Raw genomic sequence first — 24783 nt, 5'->3', positions numbered from 1 at the left:
AGATTGAAACCCTCCTGAGAGGCTAGGGCAAGGCAGTCATTGTGAAATGGGTCACATGCGAACGGCCAGCAGGCAGCAGGGCACTGGTATCCTCAGCGGCAACAAGGCAAGTCGAAGAGAAGTAACACAGCCTCCAGGAACAAGAAAGTTACTCTCAACCTAGGATTCTCTACTCAAATTATCAGCAATTATCAAGCATAAGGAGGAATTAAAGACTTTTTTTTTCAGCTATGCAATGTTTCCAAGATCTCTTGTCCACCCTTTCTCGAGAATGTGCTGTAGGATGTGCCCCATTCAGCTAAGGGTGTAAACAAGAATTAGGAGTAATGGGATACAGGCAGCAGGGAATCCAACACTGGAGGGAGACCAAGAGAATTCACAGAACGAGGACAAAATGAAGTCCCAGGGTAACAGTTCTATAGCAATCCCAGAGAGCTGTGTATGCTATGTGTATTATTGGTTTGATTTCCTTTAAAAATTATTTTTTTAAAGTTTATGAACATCTGAGAAAAGCCTTCACACTATGTTTAGATATAAAGATCATAATTATTATTCCTTACATGTGTATACTTCTGTACAAAGAGTCAGTGCAGGACAATGAGAAGATCATGGCACAGAGCTACTGTAATGGTATGTGTAAAATCCCTAGCATTGTAGTAGCTATACACAATTTCTTCAAGCATTTTATTTTTATCTTACAGAGACCTGTGAGATAGGCAGGTCAATCATTATCCTCATTTTATACATAGGATAGCTAAGGCTCAGAGTAGCTATGTAGTAGCTATATAGACTTATAGCTATAAGTTTTTTCAGCTAATAAATGGCATAACAAAGATTCAAATTGAGGTGGGTCTTCTGTTTTCAAGACCAGGCCATAAAATTTCCCATGAGTAAAATGGAACAAATAATTAAACTAGTTGTTAGGACTATAGTAAAATAACATAAATACCTATAAAACAGATATAGTAAAAACTAATGTAATGGTAATACAGCAATATTAATGTTTAGTTACCTATTAATAAACTGATAAGCATTCCCACAAATAACGTTACCAAAGTTCCAACAGTACTGAAGTATAGATATGATAAAGAATACCAGTTATCCATCAGTGGAGTCCTAAGAGAGAGAAAAACATAACCGTAAGATTTCATGCATGCTACTAGCAGCTAACAGTATGTGTCAATAAACCTCATGGCAAAGTCAAAATATAATATTTAATCATGTTTTTAATGTCCACATCTGCTGTTCCAATTTTATCTTATTGGATCAGGAACTAAAAGTATGACTTAATCTTAACCACATACTAGAATACTAAATGTCCATGTTTATTCATTCAACTCTGCTTTGTGTCCCAGGTACTGTTCTTGTTATTGGAAAGTCTGCCATAAAAAAGCTGGATAAGGTTGTTCCTGCCCTCAGAAAGTTTACATTCTAATACAGAAATGTAATGAACAAGTAAACAAATTAATAAACATAATAATTCCCACTGGTGGAAAGTATATAAGGAAAATGAAACAAGGTAATGTGACACTAACAGGGTAGAAAAAAGGAACTACACTACAAGGAGTGGTCAGGGAAAGTCTTTGTGAAGAAGAGACATTTGAACTGAGATCTGAATAACAAAAGTTCTTGAGAAAGCATTCCAGAGAGAGGTAAACATCAGCAGATGGTAGCATAAAGAACAAGATATAGAATGGTACAAGATGAGTTAGAGGTCTTTTCGTAGGACTTGGATGAGTTTGGATCTTACTCTCTGGATAGCGGCACACGTTGCAGTATTTTTATTATTTTATTTTATTTTTATTTTTTAAATTTACATTTTATTAGAGTTGATGTGTAATATTATATGTTACAGGTGTACAATATAGTGATTCATAAGTTTTAAAGGTTATACTCCATTTATATTCATTATAAAATATTGGCTATACTCCCCGTGTTGTACAATATATCCCTGTAGCTTATTTTATACCTAATAGTTTGTACCTCTTAATCCCCGACCCCTATATTGCCCCTCTCCCCCTTCCCTCTCCCCACTGGCAACCACCAGTATGTTCTCTATATCTGTGAGTCTGCTTCTTTTTTGTTATAGTCACTAGTATGTTATGTTTTTTAGATTCCACATGTAAGTGATATCATACAGTATCTGTCTTTGTCTGACTTATTTCACTTCCATTTGCAGCAACATGGATGAACTTGGAGGGCACATTGCAGTATTTTAAGTGGAGGAGTGACATGACCTGATCTGCTTCTACAACAACTGCTCTAGGATTCCACTTTCAGCTTTGATAGAGTAGACCCACCATTCTGCCAAGAACAAAATATGGAAACTGGGAAATGGGAGGAGGCAGGTTTTTGAAGGCCTCAGAGAGATCATGGCAGTTAGAACTTGAGAAGCCAACATCCCAGAAAGAAGGGAAAAATAGAGGTGAGCTAGTTAAATTAAGATAATGTGATATATTGGGCCAAAGACAGACAAAATAGAACTGAATAGAAAACTGAAAAACAGACCCACAGAAAAATAGACATTTGGTTTATGTCAAAGTTGCCACTGCATTGCAAAGTGTGGTAAAAGGAGGCTCCGTTCAATAAATGGTGCTTGGTTAATAGAATATCCATATGGGTCATTTTTAAGTCTTTTGTCATTTACAGACAGTTCTGGGTGTACTCTGATGCTTTCGCAAAAATGTTCCTATAAAAGGGTTTCATCTTCAAGGAATTCATGGAAAATACTCTGACAAGTACAGTTTTCTGGTAACTGACTATACTGCTGAACTGAATGAATAAGCATTTTCAGAACGCTAATGGTAAACTGATGAATTCATAAAAGTGCTAACAAAAGATCAAGATGTAAAAAAATTAATTACATGGGACTGAGTGAACTGATGAGGATGATTATAATTTTTGTGACTTTCTGTTTGAATAAAAAAAAATCCCACAAGGACTCAGAGGCAAAAAATATACAAATCAATTTTCACTGCAAAGTAAAGGAGCTGTTACAGTGGAGGATCACTGGACTGAATGTCAATATTATGACATAGTATGAATGTGTTTCGTGTTTGGTAATTGCAATCATTGTTGCTTTTGTTGTGGTTATCCATTTACAATGCTTGGTGTCAGTTTATTTATCTCTTGTAAAGATAAAATACAGTGTGTGTGTGTGTGTGTGTGAGTTGTGAAAAAAAAACAAAAAAAACGGTTCTTCTAGTCCAAAAAAAAAGAATATCCATATGGGAAAAAATGAATCTTGATCACTTGAAATCAATTCTAAAGTGGATTACATTTCCCAAATGGAAATGGTGAACAAGAAAACTTTTAAATAAAAAAAAATAGAGGAATAGCTTTATGACCTCAGGGTAGGCAAAGATTTCTTAAACGGAATTCACAAAGGACTAACCATATAGGAAAAGACTGATAAGTTGAACTCAATTAAAATTAAGACATTCTGACCACTAAAAAGCATCACTAAGAGAGTAAAAAGGAAAGCCACAGAGTGGGAGAAAAATATTTTCAAAACTTATCTTGTATCTAGAATATATCAAGAAATCCTAAAGAAATAAGAAAAGGACAGAGAACCCATTTAAAAATGGACCAAAGATTTCAACAGACGGGCCTCCCTGGTGGCGCAGTGGTTGAGAGTCCGCCTGCCGATGCAGGGGATACGGGTTCGTGCCCCGGTCTGGGAGGATCCCATATGCCGCGGAGCGGCTGGGCCCGTGAGCCATGGCCGCTGGGCCTGCGCATCCGGAGCCTCTGCTCCGCAACGGGAGAGGCCACAACAGTGAGAGGCCCGCATACCGCAAAAAAAAAAAAAAAAAAAAAGAAAGATTTCAACAGACAAGTCACAAAAGTAGTTATATGAATGGCCAATAAACGTGTAAAAAGGTATTGAACTTCATTAATCATAAGGGAAATGCAAGTTAAAAGCACAACAAGCTATCAATATGTACCCATCAAGTACTAGAAACTTAAATAAAAACTGAATCTGGGTAACTGAAACCCAATACCTAGGCAACCAAAAAGTATCTTACTTCACCTTTAGCTGTGTGTTCGTTCCCCTTGGACTCTAGCCATACTGAACTATGCATGATTTCCTAAGATGCCATGTGGCTTCAGGCCTTCATGCCTCTGCATATGTTGCCTTCCTTCTGCAACATACACTCCATCTTCCTTTGGTCCCCTCTGCCCAATCCTGTTCACCTGAGTAACTCCAGTTCATGGAATACTTCTCTAAGAAGCATCTTCCATCCAGGAAGAGTTAGGCTCTTCCTCCTCCTGGATCCCATGAGAGCCTATGAATACTACTGCTCACAACATTGTTTAATTGTTTATTCTCTTGTTCAATTTCCCTTCTGGTCATTTTCTGTGACAAGAGTAACTTTCCAGACCTTCTCCTCTAGCCAACGTCTGCATTCTTCAAGTATTAGTAGATCCTGAAGTCTGTGCTAATCTACACTCCAACTTTGTTTATAATCATTCTTTTAACAAATACTTTCAACTATTTATTAGCTAGTTATTATACTTATCATGCGTACTGAGTTCCTTGTTTTGTATATAGTAGCATGTTCTCTCCAGCTAGATTATAATTGCCTGGAAGGCAGGAACCACAGTGGATGGGAGGGGAAGACTGTCTATGGATATTACATAAATGGTCAGCCCAGTGCCGGGTGCATAGTTCATGCTCAAAAATTCTTGTTTATTAGCTGAGTTATTTTATAAATAAGCTAACATATAAAAGTGATTGTTATGGTACCAGGCACATAGTAAACCTCAGCTAATTCATTTGTCTCAGAAATCCGAATAACCAATTTGCCTTACTCTTTTAAATTAAAAGAGACATTTACATAATCAGGACAAATGCTAAGCAAAATTTTAAAACAAAAAGCACAACTTCAACGTCCTCCTACTTACATTTAATTAATTAATAATTGCTCCCTTTTTCACTCTCTAATGACTTCCTGACTACACCCCCCACATTAGTGCATTCATGCTTATCCGGACTACTCACTGTATTTCTGTGCACCCCTCTCACCCCAGCACCCCACCTAGTCAAACCTTCCCCCATATATGCCTCAGGCTCTGGAACTATCTTTTCTCTCTACCCATGCAGAGTTTACCAGCCTTGAACTCCCACTGACAAGTGTCCTCACTGCTGAATTCCCTCTGGGACATAAATCACCAATGATGTTTATATGTATGGTCACATTCTTTCTCCCAGGAGTGTGTCCATTTTAAGAGGGAGATGCCATGTCTTGTCTTAAATGGAATGATTCTCCAGTGGTTTCATTCTAGGCAAGCTGGAACTGGGGCAATACTTTAGGGGAAGTGGCCTCATCTTTGTATTCCTTGAATGTATCCACGGGTTTTGTGCTTTAAGGCTGGAGATGTATTGATATATATCCACTAAGGGTAGTCTTGCCCTCACATCCACTGTGCAGTGAAATAGTGATATAAAAAAAAGGTCTACATCATTTCATTAAATCAGACAATATCAATATCCAGAAGCTCAAAAATGTACTGCATAACTGAAAACTCTAGCAGGAAGATCACTGCTGTGACTTATTGCCAATGCTCTAAAGATTTGGAATCTTTAAAACTGAACAAGTAGCAATTATCCAACATATTTAGATAAACTGTAGCTTTTAGTTGGTAAAGGCTATACTTCAAAAACTATATATGCAATGTGTCTTTTATCATTTTACTTTTCATTTTAAAGGTTTTTCAGTGGACAGAGGCAATTTTTCATTCAACTGGAGCCAGTATTTATCAGCATTTACCCATAAAATAATTTTTTTTGTTACTATTCAAGTCTTCTCTGCATCTGTAGGTGAGGTAGACGTTTCTATTGAAACTAAGAAAATATGGCATTTTTTGCTATTTCTGAACAAAATATAATAGCCAGAAAGCCACATGGGCTCTCCCCATTTCAGAATTAGGCAAAATCACAGCACGGAAGGCAAGAAAAGCAACTGGGGTTCTCTACCTGTCACACACATTTTTAAAAAATACATCATTATAAAGCTCAATTCAATACCTTTCAATGTTGTATACTTGAAAAGTACTGGTAGAAACTGGCATTTCTGTGGTTGTCATCCAATCTGTCCCATTGTATGTGCTGTTACAGCCATAGGTTTCAAGGCTTAATGGCATAGTTCTCTCAGGAAGTGGAGGATAAATTTGAGCTCCAATTCCGACCCACAAAGAAATGGTAAATCCAGCCAGCAGACCCACAAGTGCTCCCTGCAAAACAGGATTGCTTTTCAAAAACAATAATACAGTTTGCTTTGAAATGGAAATTAACATTAGGAGCTTAAGCTCAACATTGTCCAAGCCAAATTTACCAGTCCCCTCCTAAAACTCTTTTCCCCTGTAAGCTCCTTGCATCTTGCCAAGAGCAGCATGGGTCCCTGGTCCCTCAGCCCAAAGCCCTGGGGTCTCTGGAACCCCACCCCGTAATTCATATCTCTATCTCGCCAATCACCAATTCCTGCCCATTTTTCTTTTCCTTTGTCTCATAATTCCATTCCTTCCACTCTGTTTCCATGGCCAGCACTCTGCTTTGGCCTCCTTGTCTCTTTACACCCAATAACTACAACAGTCATGCAGCTGACTTCAGGCCAACTGTTCCCTCTATTTTTATTTAATCTGTGAAAAAAATGGCATGCCATCTGAGCAGCAACAGATACAAAGAAGAAAACATCCACAGAATTTATTCCTATACATAGCAACATGCATGACTGTAATTGTACTGCAGGAAAATTAGGGGAAAATAGCCAGCTGTTTTCACAAATGACAGCAATGGTACATACAACCAAACCATCTCTAGAGATAAGTGGAGATTTCCTCTCTGAAGACATTTGGTTTCCCAGTCTTTGGAAGACGTGGGTTCCCCTGCCTGCTTTTCACCAGTAATCCAAGTATTTTTGATCAGTCAGTCAGTCCTTGAATGATTTAAGCCCTAGTTCCAAATGATGGAGATGAAAGCAAATCTTGAGCTGGGAAGCTGCTTCCTCTGTGGTGAAATTTCTCCCGTTTCTTTAAGAATAATGATCAGATATTACGACAGGAATAACAGTTCTTACTTCCCCTTCTAAGGGCGTGTTGGACCTAGTCAGCTATAGCATTTCTGGAGGCAACTCATGGTGGAAATAAATGTCAAAAATCAAAAGGCAGTCTTCTTTTAATATTTCAGGCATTCAACAAACCACTATGCATTTCATAATGCAAAGAATCTCATCAAAGCTTCAACATTCTGAGGTGGACACAAATTGCTCTCTTTCATTTTGATTAATTTCTGCCAAACTAGCTTTTCATAAGACACTTTGTTGAGAATTATTGTTAACAATAATAACAATGATAATAGCCCTTAGTAGTATCTGCCTTACCAATTCCTAATGCCTCATGAGGAAAATGGAATTCTAAATGTAAAGTCATAGTTCTGCAGTTATTCTCCATCTGTCTGAAACAACCACACATACATTACCAGCTTTTCCTGAACTTCAGCTTATAGCAGGACTGAACTAGTGGAGTTCCTCCTGGATTTCAGAGAAGTAATTTCAATTTCACTTATTCTAAACAAAACTTGGCCTCAAAGCACAGATATGTCTATGTAGAAGAAATGAGCTATTACCTCTTCCTGAATACAATTCCCAGTTATAATCACCCCTTTGGGTCTAAAACCATGTTGGTGGAGCTACATCTTTAAATATCAGGAGTATAAATTTTCTGACCAAAGTGGTGAAGATCTTATCCTATTTCTTCTCTTTACTGTACTCCGGCTAGTCACAGGTATCCTCAGCTCTACTGCCCTGAAATCTTGTATATCTGAGCCTGTCGATCTCCTTTGAATCCTAGTGATTAATTTTCAAGAACAGCAAAAAAGTAGATGCGTACAAAATATTGTTCCTTTAGTTATATAATATTCATAATATATATTGTAATATATATTACATATCATATTGTATATTGTTTCATAATATATATCCTTTAGTTATGTTATATAATACTCTATAATATCATAATTTAGTTATAAATATCATTATGTTATTATATAATTTAATTATGTGATATTCATAATATATATTATTCTGGTAGTTTCCATTTAGTTTCACACATGCAGGGTCCCAATGCATAGTATGTTCATTGTGTATCCCAGCAAAGTCAATATGAGTAATTTAAGTCATCAAGACAGGTCACTAATGACAAATATCGAAGGAACCATATCTTTTTTTTTTTTTTTTTTGAAACTTCAAAATTGAATTTTAGTACATCTAAAAGAAATTACATTAAACCATCTTTGCAAATTATTGCATCCTTTTTTTTTTTTGATTAAAGTTATTTATTTATTTATTTATTTTTAAAAAAATTTTTTGCTTTATAACAAATTTAATCAGTTATACATATAGGAACCATATCTTTACAATTGAGAAAACATTATAGAGATGCTACTGCAGTTGGAAAAGTAGGCTTTACACATATTCATTTTTAATACTTACTATTGAGTTGGCAAAGGGAACCAAAATCCCCAAAGCAAATAAGCCCAGAAGTGGTCCCCCAATCATGCCAAATATGCTGAGTGAGGCCTACAAAAATAATAAGAAGTCATCAATTAGTAATCTCAAATCCAAAGTTAAAATGCTTTAAAGTAATTTCATCAGGATGAGGATTTAAAGTATTCAGCCTCCTCCTGACAATCATGGCAGCCTTGCCATTGACAAAGAGATAATCAGAACTTGGAAGCTTCTGCTTCTCAGTCTCAAGTTCATCAGTTCATTCAAGTACCCTCAATAAAAAAAGCAAAATGTAAAGAGGTTAGAGACTCATGAGACAAGAGGGACACTACTCCTCCTGGTATTGTTCTTGTAGATATTAATAATCAACCACGTCACTTCTTTGTGCCTTGGTAGTCTCAAAATCCCCTGCAAAAGAAGATTGTGGATAATTACTGCTAAGAGACCAGAGATGGCAATGAAACCCAATGCTATCCTTGATTTCCTAAGGATAGAACTAGAATGAGAAGTATGGTTAAAAAAAGATGGATCAAATCATGTAGAAAGATTTAAACCTAACTAATTGCAATCTTTGCTTTGATGTAGAGATGCCAAAATCATGATAGTGAAAAAAAATGTACAGTATGAAGAATAGAGAAATGCAAATAGCTGAAACTTTCAAGAGATGTGTGTACCCAATATTCAAATGGCTAATTTTTGAAAGTGGACAGAACCATAAAAGAAGAATCAGGGACACACCGGTTTGTCCACAGAGTAAAAGTGACAGAGAGAACAGAATGAATAAATCAAAAAATATATATATCAAGTCAAGAAAAATTTTAGAGCATACAGACTACAGTCCTGGGTTAAAAAAAAGAGGCTTAACTCGTGGACTAGGGAAAGGAGTGAGGATATGATGACAGAGGAGAACTAGTGTTTGAGGAGGATATGGACTCAGGATATGATCCTAAGGAGTCATTTCACAGCATCTCTTGAACCAGAGTCCAGTAGGAAGGAAGGTAGACTTTATGTAAAATGTGAAAGAAGTCACTTGGCCCATGTAGTGGTCACTGCGACAGTATGACCTAGAGCCAGTTTTGGAGATATAAGGAATACACCCCCCAAAATACCCATCTCAGGAAATAAGACCTTGGCTAGAGATAAAGCAAGGAAGAGTTGCCTTGGACCTATGATGACTCTCCTAATATCTCATTATCTATACTCAGGCCAGAGCTGGTATATGAAAAAGGGGAAATCAATCACAATAAGAACTATAAGTAATAATGCAGACTATGGAGGAAAGCACACAAAGAGGAGTTTTGTTGGTTATGGCTTACTTGTACCAGGGAAGCTTAGAGCTTCCGGACCTAGTTCATTCATTCACTAATTCATACACTCAGAATGAGATCACACTATTTTAACAACTGGTATGCCTAAGCAACCACCACCAGAAAGGACCCAAGTTGGGGCTGAAGCAGGAGCCTGGAGGACTTGCTGTGCCCAGCATTAACCTTCAAGTTTCTGGGTCCTGGTCCTAGAGTTGGAGCCCAGGTGGCCATGGAAGTTTCATGGACCACTTAGGTGTGATCAGATAAGTAGGTATTTATGAACCAATACATAAATAGGTACATTCAACCTGAATCTGTAGAATGTCTACTTTGTCCTGGACACTGCAGTAGGCACCAGGTATTTGATACAGTATCAAAGAACAATGTCATAATCCTCACCTTCATGGAGTTATAAACTATTTAGTAAAACAGACATTAAATAAATAACTGCAATAAAGTATTGTAATGGGGATGATACAAGAAATACAAGGTGCTCTGGGAACATTTGGTAGAGGGGAACTCAAACCTATCCAGGGAACAGAAAGGGCCTTTTTGAAAAATAATGTTTAAATTGAAACTTGAAGAACAAATAAGACTTAGACAGTTGAAGGACACTTAGACAGTTGAAGGGTACTCCAGACAGGGAGAAGAGTCCATGCTGAGGCTTGGATGCTAAAAACAGTGAAGTCCACTCAAGGTTCAGAAAGAAGAGGCTAGGGGACTTCCCTGGTGACGCAGTGGATAAGACTCCACGCTCCCAATGCAGAGGGCCCAGGTTTGATCCCTGGTCAGGGAACTAGATCCCACATGCATGCCACAACTAAGAGTTCACATGCTGCAACTAAGGAGCCCACCTGACACAACGAAGGAGCCCACCTGCCTCAACTAAGACCCAGCACAACCAAGTAAGTAAGTAAATAAATATTTTTTTTAAAAAAGAGGCTATTCCAAAGATTAATCTGTCCTCTCCATTCCAACACCTCCAAAGAAGCAAGACAGTTTTCCAACACAAAAATGCTCTCTAACAAAAATTTAGCAAATGCCACAAGACATGAAGGACCCTTTAGGCAATAAAAAATGTATTTCCACTCATAGGAAGATGGAGTAGGTGTACTTTTCCCTATTCCTCCTGCTAATAAAACTAAGACTCCTGGACATTACATATAAAACAAACATAAGAAGAATCTAAAAGGTCGAGAGAAGAAGGCAGACTAGCTAGGACTTTGGGACCTGAAGAACAATATAATGGTGAGGTCTCTGAGTTTTCTTTTTGGCCCACATATCCCAGTCTTAGAGCTGAAGAAGCTGGCAATTCAGAAATGACATGTGCAGGCCAAAAAAATCCAGCAAAGACCAGAAAAGGAGCAACTTAGCAAGAAAGAAAACTTTTAGATAATAACTGCTCAATTCCAGCCAAATGCCACAGAATAAACTGTTCTCCCACATACACATGCCAGAAAAGGCCAAGTAGGGGGCCTAGATTCCATCCCCTACCAGCCTATAACAAGGCACCCCATTCCCTCCCTGCTCAGGCAATGTCATAGGAGGCCTAATGGAGAATTAGGACTTTCACCATTGCCCAGCAGGAACAAGACCACCTTCACCATGATGTCAGTGGAGACTGTTCCCACCCAGCAAAATAAGAAATTCCTCCCTTGGGTGTCAACAGAGGCCAACTTGGGAACCTAGACTTCTACATCCACCTGGTAGTAATGAGACAGCTCCCTCCCTTACACTGTTAAAGTGGTATCAGAGAAAGAAAATCAAAACAGAAGGTGCATGTAAGATCTAGAGTCTCATCACATAATATAAAAATGTCCAGGTTTCAACTGAAGTTCACTTTTCAGAGCAGGAATTAGGAAGATCTCAAAATGAATGACAAAGGACAATCAATAAATGCTGATAGAGAAGTGACAGATATATTAGAATTATTTCACAAATTTTAAAGCAGCCATGATAAAACTGCTTGAGCAATTAGAACATGCTTGAAACAAATGAAAAAGTAGAAGGCCTTAGCAAAAAAAAAAAAAAAGAAAGAAAAAGAAAGTATCAGCAAAAACATAGATGATATAAAGAAGAACAAAATGTAAATTTTAGAACTGAAAATATAATAACTTAAATAAAAATCTCAGTGGATATGTTCAACAGCAGAATTGGGGGGGACAGAGAAAAGAATCAGTGAACTGGAAGATAGACCAATAAAAACTGCCCAATCTGAAAAAATCAGAGAGAAAATAGGCTTAAAAATTAGTCACTAGGACCTATGTGAATATAACAAAAAATCTAACATTCATATCATCCGAATCTTAGGTAAGAAAAGAGAGTGGGGCTGAAAAGTACTCAGAGAAATAATGTTTGAACTTCCCAACTTTGGCAAGAAACATAAACCTACAGATTCAAAAGCTAAGCAAACTACAAACAGAATAAACCCAAAGAAAAACATGCCAAGACGCATCGTAATTAAACTTCTGTAAACTAACTTCAAATAAAAATTTCTGAAAGCAGCCAGAGAAAAAAAAATGACACCTTACCTATAGGGGAAAACAATTAGAATGGCAGCAGATTTCTCCTTAAAAATAATGGAAGCCAGAAGAAAGTGGCACAATATTTTTCAAGTGTTGGAAAAAAAGAACTGTCAACTCAGAATTCTATACCTGGCAAAAATATCATTTGGGAATAAAGGGGAAATCCATACATTCTCAGATAAAGGGAAACTAAGAAAATTTGTTGCCAGCAGACTTATCCTTAAAGGAATGGCTAAAGGAAGTTCTCTAAATAGAAGGGAAATGGTAAAAGAAGGAACCTTGAGAAATCAAGAAGAAAGAAAGAACACAATAATCAAAAATAAATATAATAGGCTTTCCTCCTCCTCTTGAGTTTTCTAAATCATGTTTGATTGTTGAAGAAAAAATTATAACACTGTCTAATGTAATTCAAAATGTATGCAGAGTAAATATTTAAGACAAGTGTGTTATAAACTGGGTAAAGAGACAGAAATGAGGTAAGATTTCTATACTTTACTCGGATTGGTAAAAGGACAAAACAAGTAGACTGTGATAAGTTATGTATATACACATAAAGCAACAAATGAAAATGCTACACTAAGAGACAAACTCAAAACAATATAGATAGATCAAAATGGGATTCTAAAAAATGTTTAAGTATCCCACTTAAAAAAATGAAAACAGAAAGAACAAACATAACAAAAAACAGCAGACTTAAGCCCTAATATTCCAATAATTATACTAAAATTTAAAAGTCTAAATACCCCAATAAAAAGACAGAGATTGGCCGGATGAGTTTGAAAACATAACCCAACTATATGCTGTCTACAAAAAACTCACTTAAGATATAATGATATAGGCAAGTTCAAAGTGAAAGGATATCATGCAAACATTAATCAAAGGAAAGCAGTAGTAACTATTTAATATCAGATAAAGTAGTTTTCAGACAAAGAAAATTATCAGAGAGGAACATTATATAATGATAAGAGGACTAATTCACCAAGAAGCCATAGAAATCCTAAATGTATATGCACCAAACAAGAGAACTGCAAAATACAAACAAAAACTAATAGAACTAAAAGGAAAAGAGACAACTACACACTTTAGGTTGAGAATTCACCACTTCTGTCAACAATTGATAAAAACAAATAAGTGTAAAATCAGAAGGATACAGAAGAACTCAGCACCATCAATAAGCAGGATCTAACTGACACCTGTAGAACACTATGCTTAACAACAGCAGAGTACACATTCTTTTCAGGTGCCCATGTAACAGATACCAAAATACTATATTCTGGGCCATAAAACAGACCTCAACAAATTTAAAAGAATTAAAATCATACAGAACGTGTTCTCTGACCACATTGGAATGAATTTCTAATTGAAATTAGAAATCAATAGCAGAAAGATAACAGGAAGATCTCCAAACAATTAGAAACTAAGTAACATACTTTAAAATAATCTATGGGTCAAAAGGACATATCAAAGGAAATTTTAAAACTCCAATACAAAATATGAAAAGTTATGGGACATAGCTAAAAGTGCTGAGAGGGAGATTTTTAGCAATTAGTGCACACATTACAAGAAAGTCTAAAATCAGTAATCTAGTGTCACACTTCAAGAAGAGCAAAATAAACCCAAAGCCAGCAGAAGGAAGAAAATAATGAAGATAATTTTAAAAAGCAATGATTTAAAACCGAAAAATGATACAGAAAATCAATGAAACAAGAAACTAATTCTTTCAAAATATCAATAAAATTGACAAATCTCTAGCAAGACTAAAAAAAGAGATAAAAGATAAAATTACCAATATTATGAATAAAACAGGAGATATCACTAAAAACACTGCAGACATCAAAAGTATAATAAGGGGATACTATGAATAATTCCACACACCTAAATTTGACAACTTAGATGAAATGGAGCAATTCCTCGAAAACACAAACTACCATGATTCATCCACTATGAAGCAGATAATTTGAACAGCTATAACTATTAAGGAAACTGAATTCATAATTTGTAAACTCCCAAAAAAGAAATCCCCAAGCCCAGATGGTTTCACTAGAGTATTCTACCAAACACTTAAAGAAGAATTAACACCAATTTTACACAATCTCTTCCAGAAAATAGGAGAGAATTCTTCCCAATTTATTTTATGAAGCTGGTATGACCCTAACACCAAAACCAAGAAAAGGCATTACAGAAAAATATTACCACAGATCAGCATCTCTCATGAATATAGATGCAAAAATTCTTAGCATAATATCAGCAAATAGAGTTCAGCAATATATAAAAATAACTATACACCATGACCAAGAGAAGATTATTCCAGGAATGCAAGGCCAGCTTAAAATCTGAAAATCAATCAGCATAATGCACCATGTTAAAGGGCTAAAGAAGAAAATCATATTGTCATATCGAATGCTGCAGAAAAGCCATTTGACAAAATTCAACACTCATCCATGATGAAAACTCTCAGAAAAATAGGAATAGAGGGGAATTTCCTTAATTTGGTAAAGGGCATGTACAAAAATCCTACAGCTAATGTACTCAAGAATGAACCACTGAATGCTTTTCTCATTCAGATTGGAGAACAAGGCAATGATGTCCACTTTCACCACTCTTATTCAACATAATGTGGAAGTTCAACCCAGGGCAATAAGGAAATTAAAGGTACATATACAGATTGGAAAAGAAGATATAAAACTATCCCAATTTGAAGATGATATAATTTTATCTGTAGAAAATCCCAGGAACTAATAAGTTCAGCAAGGTCACAGGATACAAACAAATATACAAAAATCAACTGTATCTTTATATATTAACAAACACATGGACACCAACATTAAGAATGCAATACTGTGTACAATCACTCAAAAAAATGAAATACTTAGGTGTAAATCTAAATAAATATAAACATGACTTGTATATAAAAATTACACAGTAGTGGTGGAAAAAAATCATAGAAAATCTAAATAAATGAAGAGGTACACTACGTTCATGGATTAAAAGATTCGACACAGTAAAAATGTCAGTTCTTCCCAAATTGTTTCACAGGTTTAAGGCAATCCTATCAAAAACTAAGCAAGATTTTTTTTTCAGATATAGAAAGATTATTCTAAACTTTATATGGGAAGGCAAAGGAACTAGAACAGTTAAAAGAATTTTGAAAAATAAGAATAAAGTGGGAGGAATCAGTACTTCTGAATTCAAGACTTATTACAAAGCTATAGTAATCAAGACTGTATGATCTTGGCAGATGGACAGACACATAGACCAATGGAACAAAACAAAGAAACCACAAATAGACCCACACAAATATGCCCCACTGATTTTTCACATAGGTGCAAAGGCAATTCAATGGAAGAAAGACAGCTTTCACAACACGTGGTGTTAGAGCAACAGGACATCCACGGGGAAAAGGGAAAAAAAGAACATCAACCTAGGTCTCATACCATTGAGGGAACTGGGTAAAGGGTATATGGGGTCTCTCTGTATTATTTCTTAGTATTGCATGTAAATCTATAATGATCTCAAAATGGAAAGATTAATATAAAAAATTTTTAAGAATTTAGTCATCTATGTTCCTTGGTATGTCTATGTGTAGACATATAGAGAGAAAAGTCTGTTAAGGATGGTCACATCAACACTTAAAAAAAAAATGGAAAAGAAGAAGAATTTAGTGATTATGACTCAAACCTTCCAGGATTAGCTCTTACCTGCAACAAACCTCCCATTAGTGATGCCAGCGCAGCCATTCCAATACACAAAGCTCCAAACAGCACACCTAGATGGATGATGTAAAAGCCATTGTAAAATCCAGACTTAGAAGATTAGGATTCTCAATAGAATAAGCTACCACACCTTGATTCAAAGTACATAATATGACTATAATAAAGAATGGCCACCTACCTCAGAGCCAGCTAAAAAAGGAAAGGGGTGTTGTTCTACAGGATCAGCAGTGTGCAAAGAGGAAAGAAAACACTGATATTGTGGCCCAGGATTAATTACATTAGGTTATATTGGTAAAGATTCCCTAAGATTAACTATAGGGATTTAAAACCTAATAACTATTGTGTTATTAATGTAATCCTCCATAAACATTTCTTGGTAAAGGAAGGCTCAGGGAGCTTCTGGGTTGGCGAACACGCGGCATGCTCAGAGAGGGCATGGATGCTCCATGCCCTTTTCCATATCTTGCCAAATTCATCTCTTCCATCTGGCTGTTTTTGAGTTATATCCTTTTACAACAATCCAGCAATCTAAAAAAGTCTTCCAACCTCTGGCCTGGCTTAGAACATCACTGGTCCTAATGATGTCCTACATCCTTCCCAGATTGCATGCCAGCATGCCACTGCTTCTCAGAGCCGTGTGTCTGACAGGATGGTGCTCTGGCCGGCTGTCAGACCTGAGCCTCTGAGGTGGGAGGGCTGAGTTCAGGACATTGGTCCACCATACACCTCCTGGCCCCACTTAATATCAATCGGCCAGAGCTCTCTCAGAGATCTCCGGCTCAATGCTAAGATCCAGCTCCACTCAACAACCAGCAAGCTCCAGGGCTGGACACCCAATGACAAACAACTAGCAAGAAAGGAACACAACCCCACCCATTAGCAGAGAGGCTGCCTAAAATCATAATAAGTTCACAGACACACCAAAACACACCACCGACGTGGTCCTGCCCGCCAGAAAGACAAGATCCAGCCTCATCCACCAGAACACAGGCACCAGTTCCCTCCACCAGGAAGCCTACACAACCCACTGAATCAATCTTACCCACTGGGGGCAGACATCAAAAAAAACAGGAACTAAAAACCTGCAGCCTGCGAAAAGGAGACTGCAAACATAGTAAGTTAAGCAAAATGAGAAGACAGAGAAATACACAGCAGATGAAGAAGCAAGGTAAAAACCCACCAGTCAAACAAATGAACAGGAAATAGGCAGTGTACCTGAAAAAGAATTCAGAGTAATGATAGCAAAGATGGTCTAAAATCTTGGAAATAGAATGGAGAAAATACAAGGGACGTTTGACAAGGACCTAGGAGAACTAAAGAGCAAACAAAGAGGAACAACACAATAAATGAAATTAAAAATTCTCTAGAAGGAATCAATAGAAGAATAACTGAAGCAGAAAAATGGAAAAGTGACCTGGAAGATAAAATAGTAGAAATAACTATCACAGAGCAGAAAAAAGTAAAAAGAATGAAAAGAATTGAGGAAAATCTGAGAGACCTCTGGGACAACATTAAGCACACCAACATTCGAATTATAGGGGTCCCAGAAGAAGAAGAGAAAAAAAAAAGAGACTGAGAAAATATTTGAAGAGATTATAGATGAAAACTTCCTTAATATGGGAAAGGAAATAGTCAATCAAGTCCAGGAAGTGCAGAGAATCCCATATAGGAAAAATCCAAGGAGAAATATGCCAAGACACATATTAATCAAACTGTCAAAAATTAAACACAAAGACAACATATTAAAAGCAGCAAGGGAAAAGCAACAAATAACATACAAGGGAATCCCCATAAGGTTAACAGCTGATCTTTCAGCAGAAACTCTGCAAGCCAGAAGGGAGTGGCAGGACATATTTAAAGTGATAAAAGGAAAAACCTACAACCAAGATTACCCTACACAGCAAGGATCTCATTCAGATTGGTCAGAGAAATTAAAATCTTTATAGCCAAGCAAAAGCTATGAGAATTCAGAACCACCAAACCAACTTCACAACAAACGCTAAAGGAACTTCTCTAGGCAGAAAACACAAGAGAAGGAAAAGACCTACAATAACAAACCCAAAACAATTAAGAAAATGGTAATAGGAACATACATATCGATAATTACATTTTTTAAAATATTTATTTATTTATTTGGCTGCACCGGGTCTTTTTTTTTATTAGTTTCTGCTTTATAACAAAGTGAATCAGTCATACATATACATCTGTTCCCATATCCCTCCCCTCTTGCATCTCCCTCCCTCCCACCCTCCATATCCCACCCCTCCAGGCGGTCACAAAGCACCGAGCTGACCTCCCTGTGCTATGCGGCTGCTTCCCACTATCTATCTACCTTACGTTTGGTAATGTATATATGTCCATGCCTCTCTCTCGCTTTGTCACAGCTTACACTTCCCCCTCCCCATATCCTCAAGCCCATTCTCAAGTAGGTCTGTGTCTTTATTCCTATTTTACCCCTAGGTTCTTCATGACATTTTTTTTCTTAAATTCCATATATATGTGTTAGCATACGGTATTTGTCTTTCTCTTTCTGACTTACTTCACTCTGTATGACAGACTCTAGGTCTATCCACCTCATTACAAATAGCTCAATTTCATTTCTTTTTATGGCTGAGTAATATTCCATTGTATATATGTGCCACATCTTCTTTATCCATTCATCCAATGATGGACACTTAGGTTGTTTCCATCTCCGGGCTATTGTGAATAAAGCTGTAATGAACATTTTGGTACATGTCTCTTTTTGAATTATGGTTTTCTCAGGGTATATGCATAGTAGTGGGATTGCTGGGTCATATGGTAGTTTTATTTGTAGTTTTTTAAGGAAACTCCATACTGTTCTCCATAGCGGCTGTACCAATTCACATTACCACCAGCAGTGCAAGAGTGTTCCCTTTTCTCCACACCCTCTCCAGCATTTGTTTCTAGATTTTTTGATGATGGCCATTCTGACTGGTGTGAGATGATATCTCATTGTAGTTTTAATTTGCATTTCTCTAATGATTAATGATGTTGAGCATTCTTTCATGTGTTTGTTGGCAGTCCGTATATCTTCTTTGGAGAAATGCCTGTTTAGGTCTTCTGCCCATTTTTGGATTGGGTTGTTTGTTTTTCTGCTATTGAGCTGCATGAGCTGCTTATAAATTTTGGAGATTAATCCTTTGTCAGTTGCTTCACGTGCAAATATTTTCTCCCATTCTGAGGGTTGTCTTTTGGTCTTATTTATGGTTTCCTTTGCTGTGCAAAAGCTTTGAAGTTTCATTAGGTCCCATGTGTTTATTTTTGTTTTTATTTCCATTTCTCTAGGAGGTGGGTCAAAAAGGATCTTGCTGTGATTTATGTCATAGAGTGTTCTGCCTACGTTTTCCTCTAAGAGTTTGATAGTTTCTGGTCTTACATTTAGGTCTTTAATCCATTTTTAGCTTATTTTTGTGTATGGTGTTAGGGAGTGATCTAATCTCATACTTTTACATGTCCCTGTCCAGTTTTCCCAGCACCACTTATTGAAGAGGCTGTCCTTTCTCCACTGTACATTCCTGCCTCCTTTATCAAAGATAAGTTGACCACATGTGCGTGGGTTTATCTCTGTGCTTTCTATCCTGTTCCATTGATCTATATTTCTGTTTTTGTGCCAGTACGATACTGTCTTGATCACTGTAGCTTTGTAGTATAGTCTGAAGGCAGGGAGCCTGACTCCTCCAGTTCCGTTTTTCGTTCTCAAGATTGCTTTGGCTATTCGGGGTCTTTTGATTTTCCAAACAAAGTTTGAAATTTTTTGTTCTAGTTCTGTGAAAAATGCCAGTGGTAGTTTGATAGGGATTGCATTGAATCTGTAGATTGCTTTGGGTAGTAGAGTCATATTCACAATATTGATTCTTCCAATCCAGGAACATGGTATATCTCTCCATCTATTTGTATCATCTTTAATTTCTTTCATCAGTGTCTTATAATTTTCTGCATACAGGTCTTTTGTCTCCTTAGGTTTATTCCTAGATATTTTATTCTTTTTGTTGCAATGGTAAATGGGAGTGTTTTCTTGATTTCACTTTCAGATTTTTCATCATTAGTGTACAAGAATGCCAGAGATTTCTGTGCATTATGTTTCTATCCTGCTACTTTACCAAATTCATTGATTAGCTCTGGTAGTTTTCTGGTAGCATGTTTAGGATTCTCTATGTATAGTTACATGTCATCTACAAACAGTGACAGTTTTACTTCTTCTTTTCCAATTTGGATTCCTTTTATTTCCTTTTCTTCTCTGATTGCTGTGGCTAAAACTTCCAAAACTAGGTTGAATAAGAGTGGTGAGAGTGGGCAACCTTGTCTTGATCCTGATCTTAGTGGAAATGCTTTCAGTTTTTCACCATTGAGGATGATGTTGGCTGTGGGTTTGCCATATATGGCCTTTATTATATTGAGGAAAGTTCCCTCTATGCCTACTTTCTGCAGGGTTTTTATCATAAATGGGTGTTGAATTTTGTCGAAAGCTTTCTCTGCATCTGTTGAGATGATCATATGGTTTTTCTCCTTCAGTTTGTTAATATGGTGTATCACGTTGATTGATTTGCGTATATTGAAGAATCCTTGCATTCCTGGAATAAACCCCACTGGATCATGGTGTATGATCCTTTTAATGTGCTGTTGGATTCTGTTTGCTAGTATTTTGTTGAGGATTTTTGCATCTATGTTCATCAGTGATACTGTCCTGTAGTTTTCTTTCTTTGTGACATCCTTGCCTGGTTTTGGTATCAAGGTGATGGTGGCCTCATAGAATGGGTTTGGGAGTGTTCCTCCCTCTGCTATATTTTGGAAGAGTTTCAGAAGGATAGGTGTTAGCTCTTCTCTAAATGCTTGATAGAATTCGCCTGTGAAGCCATCTGGTCCTGGGCTTTTGTTTGTTGGAAGATTTTTAATCACAGTTTCAACTTCAGTGCTTGTGATTGGTCTATTCATATTTTCTATTTCTTCCAGATTCAGTCTTGGCAGGTTGTGCATTTCTAAGAATTTTTCCATTTCTTCCAGGTTGTCCATTTTATTGGCATAGAGTTCCTTGTAGTAATCTCTCATGATCTTTTCTATTTCTGCAATGTCAGTTGTTACTTCTCCTTTTTCATTTCTAATTCTATTGATTTGAGTCTTCTCCCTTTTTTTCTTGATGAGTCTGGCTAATGGTTTATCAATTTTGTTTATCTTCTCAAAGAACCAGCTTTTAGTTTTACTGATCTTTGCTATCGTTTCCTTCATTTCTTTTTCATTTATTTCTGATTTGATCTTTATGATTTCTTTACTTCTGCTAACTCTGGGGGATTTTTGTTCTTCTTTCTCTAATTGCTTTAGGTGCAGGGTCAGATTGTTTACTCAAGATGTGTCCTGTTTCTTAAGGTGAGATTGTATTGCTATAAACTTCCCCCTTAGAACTGCTTTTGCTGCGTCCCATAGGTTTTGGGTCTTCGTGTCTCCATTGTCATTTGTTTTTAGGTATTTTTTAATTTCCTCTTTGATTTCTTCAGTGATCACTTCGTTATTGAGTAGTGTATTGTTTAGCCTCCATGTGTTTGTATTTTCTACAGATCTTTTCCTGTAATTGATGTCTAGTCTCATAGCATTGTGGTCGGAAAAGATACTTGACACAATTTCAATTTTCTAAAATTTACCAAGGCTTGATTTGTAACCCAAGATATGATCTATCCTGGAGAATGTTCCATGAGCACTTGAGAAAAATGTGTATTCTGTTGTTTTTGGATGGAATGTCCTATAAATATCAATTAAGTCCATCTTGTTTAATGTATCATTTAAAGCTTGTGTTTCCTTATTTATTTTCATTTTGGATGATCTGTCCATTGGTGAAAGTGGGGTGTTGAAGTCCCCTACTATGAGTGTGTTACTGTTGATTTCCCCTTTTATGGCTGTTAGTATTTGCCTTATGTATTGAGGTGCTCCTATGTTGGGTGCAGAAATATTTACAATTGTTATATCTTCTTCTTGGATGGATCCCTTGATCATTATGTAGTGTCCTTCTTTGTCTCTTGTAATAGTCTTTATTTTAAAGTCTATTTTGTCTGATATGAGAATTGCTATTACAGCTTTCTTTTGGTTTCCATTTGCATGGAATATCTTCTTCCATCCCCTTACTTTCTGTTTGTATGTGTCTCTAGGTCTGAAGTGGGTCTCTTGTAGACAGCATATATATGGGTCTTGTTTTTGTATCCATTCAGCCAATCTGTGTCTTTTGGTGGGAGTATTTAGTCCATCTACATTTAAGGTAATTATCAATATGTATGTTCCTATTCCATTTCCTTAATTGTTTTGGGTTCGTTATTGTAGGTATTTTCCTTCTGTTGTGTTTCTTGCCTAGAGAAGTTCCTTTAGTATTTGTTGTAAAGCTGGTTTGGTGGTGCTGAACTCTCTCAGCTTTTGCTTGTCTGTAAAGATTTTAATTTCTCCATCAAATCTGAATGAGATCCTTGCTGGGTAGAGTAATCTTGGTTGTAGGTTTTTCTCCTTCATCACTTTAAATATGTCCTGCCACTCCCTTCTGGCTTGTAGAGTTTCTGCTGAGAGATTAGCTGTTATCCTGATGGGGATTTCCTTATGTGTTATTTGTTGTTTTTCCCTTGCTGCTTTTAATATGTTGTCTTTGTGTTTAATTTTTGACAGTTTGATTAATATGTGTCTTGGCATATTTCTCCTTGGATTTATTCTGTATGGGACTCTCTGTGCCTCCTGGACTTGATTAACTATTTCCTTTCTCATATTAGGGAAGTTTTCAACTATAACCTCTTCAAATATTTTCTCAGTCCCTTTCTTTTTCTCTTCTTCTTCTGGAACCCCTATAATTTGAATGTTGGTGCATTTAATGTTGTCCCAGAGGTCTCTGAGACTGTCCTCAGTTCTTTTCATTCTTTTTTCTTTATTCTGCTCTGCAGCAGTTATTTGCACTATTTTATCTTCCACGTCACTTATCCGTTCTTCTGCCTCAGTTATTCTGCTATTAATCCCATCTAGAGTATTTTTCATTTCATTTATTGTGTTTTTAAATGTTGCTTGATTCATCTTTAGTTCTTCTAGGTCCGAGTAAACTGTTTCTTGTATTTTGTCTATTCTATTTCAAGATTTTGGATCATCTTTACTATCATTATTCTGAATTCTTTTTCAGGTAGACTGCCTATTTCCTCTTCATTTGGTAGGTCTGGTGGGTTTTTATCTTGCTCCTTCACCTGCTGTGTGTTTTTCTGTCTTCTCATTTTGCTTATCTTACTGTGCTTGGGGTCTCCGTTTTGCAGGCTGCAGGTTCGTAGTTCCCGCTGTTTTTGGTGTGTGTCCCTGGTGGCTAAGGTTGTTTCAGTGGGTTGTGTAGGCTTCCTGGTGTAGGGGACTAGTGCCTATGTTCTGGTGGCTGAGGCTCGATCTTGTCTTTCTGGTGGACAGGTCCACGTCTCGATAATTACCTTAAATGTAAATGGATTAAACGCTCCAACCAAAAGACATAGACTGGCTGAATTGACAGAAAAACAAGACCCGTATATATGCTGTCCACAACAGATCCACTTCAGAGTTAGGGACACATACAGACTGAAAGTGAGGGGATGGAAAGAGATATTCCATGCAAATGGAAATCAAAAGTAAGCTGGAGCAGCAATTCTCATATCAGACAAAATAGACTTTAAAATAAAGACTATTAGAAGAGAGAAAGAAGGACACTACATAATGATCAAGGGATCCATCAAAGAAGAAGATATAACAATTGTAAATACTTATGCACCCAACATAGGAGCACCTCATGCATAAGGTGAATGCTAACAGCCATAAAAGGGGAAATCGACAGTAACACAATCATAGTAGGGGACTTTAACACCACGCTTTCATCAATGGACAGATCATCCAAAATGAAAATAAATAAGGAAACACAAGTGTTAAATGATACATTAAACAAGATGGACTTAATTGATATTTATAGGACATTCCATCCAAAAACAACAGAATACACTTTCTTCTCAAGAGCTCATGGAACATTCTCCAGGATGGATCATATCTTGGGTCACAAATGAAGCCTTGGTAAATTTAAGAAAATTGAAATCATATCAAGTATCTTTTCCAACCACAACGCTATGAGATTAGATGTCAATTACAGGAAAAAATCTGTAAAAAATACAAACACATGGAGGCTAAACAATACACTACTCAATAACCAAGATATGACTGAAGAAATCAAAGAGGAAATCAAAAAATACCTAGAAAGAAATGACAATGAAAACACGATGACCCAAAACCTATGGGATGCAGCAAAAGCAGTTTTAAGAAGGAAGTTCATAGCAATACAATCCTACCTCAAGAAATAAGAAAAAATCTCAAATAAACAATCTAACTTTACACCTAAAGGAACTAGAGAAAGAAGAACAAACAAAACCCAAAGTTAGTAGAAGGAAAGAAATTATAAAGATCACAGCAGAAATAAATGATACAGAAACAAAGAAAACAATAGCAAAGAACAATAATACTAAAAGCTGGCTGTTTGAGAAGATAAACAAAATTGAACAACCATTAGCCAGAGTAATCAAGAAAAAAAGGGAGAAGGCTCAAATCAACAGAATTAGAAATGAAAAAGGGGAAGTAACAACTGACACTGCAGAATACAAAGGATCATGAGAGATTACTACAAGCAACTCTATGCCAATAAAATGGACAACCTGGAAGAAAGGGACAAATTCTTAGAAAAGCACAACCTTCCGAG

General features: G+C 36.6%; 1 protein-coding gene across 1 annotated transcript in view; it reads right to left on the bottom strand.

The window, feature by feature from the left end:
- The window catches only part of SLC5A8 (solute carrier family 5 member 8), a gene marked incomplete at its 5' end in the record, with an annotated part of 68254 nt that overhangs the window by 2921 nt on the left and 40550 nt on the right, over nt 1–24783 (bottom strand). Inside the window, 4 exons of the mRNA XM_081250252.1 lie at nt 1013–1116; nt 6032–6237; nt 8493–8579; nt 16038–16105. Coding sequence (XP_081106378.1) covers nt 1013–1116; nt 6032–6237; nt 8493–8579; nt 16038–16105 — 465 coding nt within the window. The remainder of the gene's footprint in view (nt 1–1012; nt 1117–6031; nt 6238–8492; nt 8580–16037; nt 16106–24783) is intronic.

This window comes from Mesoplodon bidens (genome assembly GCF_964165515.1).
Source record: "Mesoplodon bidens genome assembly, chromosome: 11".
Taxonomy (NCBI): Eukaryota; Metazoa; Chordata; class Mammalia; order Artiodactyla; family Ziphiidae; genus Mesoplodon; species Mesoplodon bidens.
Note: the sequence above shows the minus strand (reverse complement) of the source record. Positions and strands in the feature narration are given on the sequence as shown.